The 2,029-nt window shown below is 42.5% G+C and overlaps 1 protein-coding gene across 1 annotated transcript; it reads left to right on the top strand.

Annotated features, from left to right (window-relative positions):
- The first annotated feature begins 325 nt into the window (after positions 1–325).
- On the top strand, positions 326–1,066 carry LOC103628354 (autophagy-related protein 11). Its single transcript, XM_008648570.2, has 3 exons — positions 326–340; positions 532–749; positions 838–1,066. Exons 1-3 carry the CDS (start codon positions 326–328, stop codon positions 1,049–1,051), a joined length of 447 nt encoding a protein of 148 aa, XP_008646792.1. The 3' UTR covers positions 1,052–1,066.
- The last annotated feature ends 963 nt before the right edge of the window (positions 1,067–2,029 follow it).

The following is a 2,029-nucleotide window of genomic DNA, read 5'->3' as shown; positions in this document are numbered from 1 at the left end:
GACGCCGAGCTCCCTGGTGAACGCGAGCGCCGCGTCGAGAAGGCCCGCGTCGAAGACGTCCCCCGTCCCCGCGCTCAAGAACGCGAGCGGGTCAGCGTCCATTCCGGTGCTGCCTTCGACGGCACCCGCATTCGAGCTCACCAGCTGGTAGTTCTATTCAGTTCTAGCATTTGAGAATTTAGCCTCTTGCTCCTAGGCCTTCACAATACTTGGTCTGTTCTGCTCCTACCCCCAATTTTCAGACTTTTAGTGCTATAGAACAATGAAGATATTCAATTAGTATTCACTATGAATTTTAGTGCTACAGGCTTTTAGTGTTTGAGACATGCTGCGAGTCCTCGTAATCACTATGAATTTCAGAGTTTCAGACTTTTTATAGGTTGTCAAAGTTACATTTTCTCTAAAACAAAATACAGTCTGCCAACAAATTCATGCCCTGTCACCTATTTAGAGCCACAAAACCATGAAGTGATCAGCTTCCATATTCTTGTTTCTGTGAATGTGATTCTGTCTCTACATATTTTGATGCAGATGAATTGTGCGCACCTTGAAAACTGTTTACATGAAGCAAGAGAAGAGGCCCGAACAAACAAATGTTCAGCTGACAGAAGGGTTGTTGAGTATGATGCTCTGCGGTCGTCTGCTTTGAGGATACATGGTTTGTTCGAAAGGCTAAATAACTGCATCACTGCACCAGGTGTGACTGGCTTTGCAGAGTCACTGCATTCTTTGGCTGCCTCCTTGGCAAGGTGTGTTACTGCCATTCACATTTTTATTGTTCATAGTAAATAGTCTTGAGGGGACAGCTATGATAAAATATCCTCTATTTCATTCCAGCTCTGTAAAGAAGGATGAAGCTCATACCACTGTTCAGTTTCAACAATGCATCAAGATCCTGGCGGACAAAGTTTATTTACTGACACGACAGAGTGCTGAGCTGCTAGAACGCTATTCAGCTATGCAGGCAGTACATGGAGGTATCACAAAAGAGCTGGATGAGAAGAAAGAGCTGATTAAGAATCTCTACAATAAACTTCAACAAGAAAAATAGGTTTGTCTTTTAGCATATGTATCCATAAATCCAGTACCAGTTACTGTTCTTCATCAGATGAACAACACAAGGCAAAATTTTCATCGTGAATATGGTAAAAAATGAATTCGTCAAAATCATGATCTGATTGGACATCAATATACTCATGAGTTTTGTTACCTCAATTTCTGCATATTGAGTTGTTACTACAATTTCTGCATCTGAAGTTTTGTTACATTAATTTCTGCATCTGGCAATGAATTTCCATGGCTGATGGGTAGAACCTTTTACAATTTTGCTAATTGTGCTAACGAGCAAATTTGCTATGGGTGTCTCTTGGAAAACTGTTTTAATAGGCCAGCAAAGAGAAGATATCATTTGGTCAGTTTGAAGTCCATGAGCTTGCTGTCTTTTTCTGAAACCCTGCTGGGCACTATGAGGCGATCAACCGGAACTGCTCAAACTATTATCTGTCTGAGGAATCTGTCGCCTTGTTCACAGAGCAACACTCGCAGCACCCAGTGTACATAATCGGGCAAATCGTTCATATTGAGCGGCGCATAGCGCGCCCAGACCAGATGGGAGGAGCTCCACGCCCTGATAGCAGTGGCGGCCATCGGTCGTCCGCATCCATGCTCAACCCCTACAACCTACCTGGGAGCTGTGAGTACTTCGTGGTGACTGTTTCCATGCTGCCTGATGCTGCCAGTTAAAACAAAACACCTTCCTGATCCTGCCTAACAATTGGCTGTTAAAATGAAGGGAGAAAACTGTCAAAGTGTCAACTGTATATATACTGAAATTTATTGCCATTTGACTCTCAATTCTCAGTTGCTTCCTCAAGTGTTGTTTGTATATATGGTCATATTCACTATGTAAATAAACTCGGCTACTAATGCTAGGCATCTCTTCGTTCAAACTATTTATTCTCCTCAGTGCCAAATCACATACTGATTTTATTAAGAGTCTCTTCAACGGGGCATTAAAATAGATTTCAGT

This window comes from Zea mays, chromosome 5, assembly GCF_902167145.1.
Source record: "Zea mays cultivar B73 chromosome 5, Zm-B73-REFERENCE-NAM-5.0, whole genome shotgun sequence".
In the NCBI taxonomy this organism is placed as follows: Eukaryota; Viridiplantae; Streptophyta; class Magnoliopsida; order Poales; family Poaceae; genus Zea; species Zea mays.
The sequence above is the reverse complement of the archived record's forward strand: the minus strand, read 5'-3'. Positions and strand labels throughout refer to the sequence as shown.

Bases quoted from the DNA above. Each gene is read 5' to 3' on its own strand.
- LOC103628354 (XM_008648570.2), top strand. The intron at 750-837 runs GTGTGTTACTGC...ATTTCATTCCAG, and splicing joins TTGGCTGCCTCCTTGGCAAG to CTCTGTAAAGAAGGATGAAG.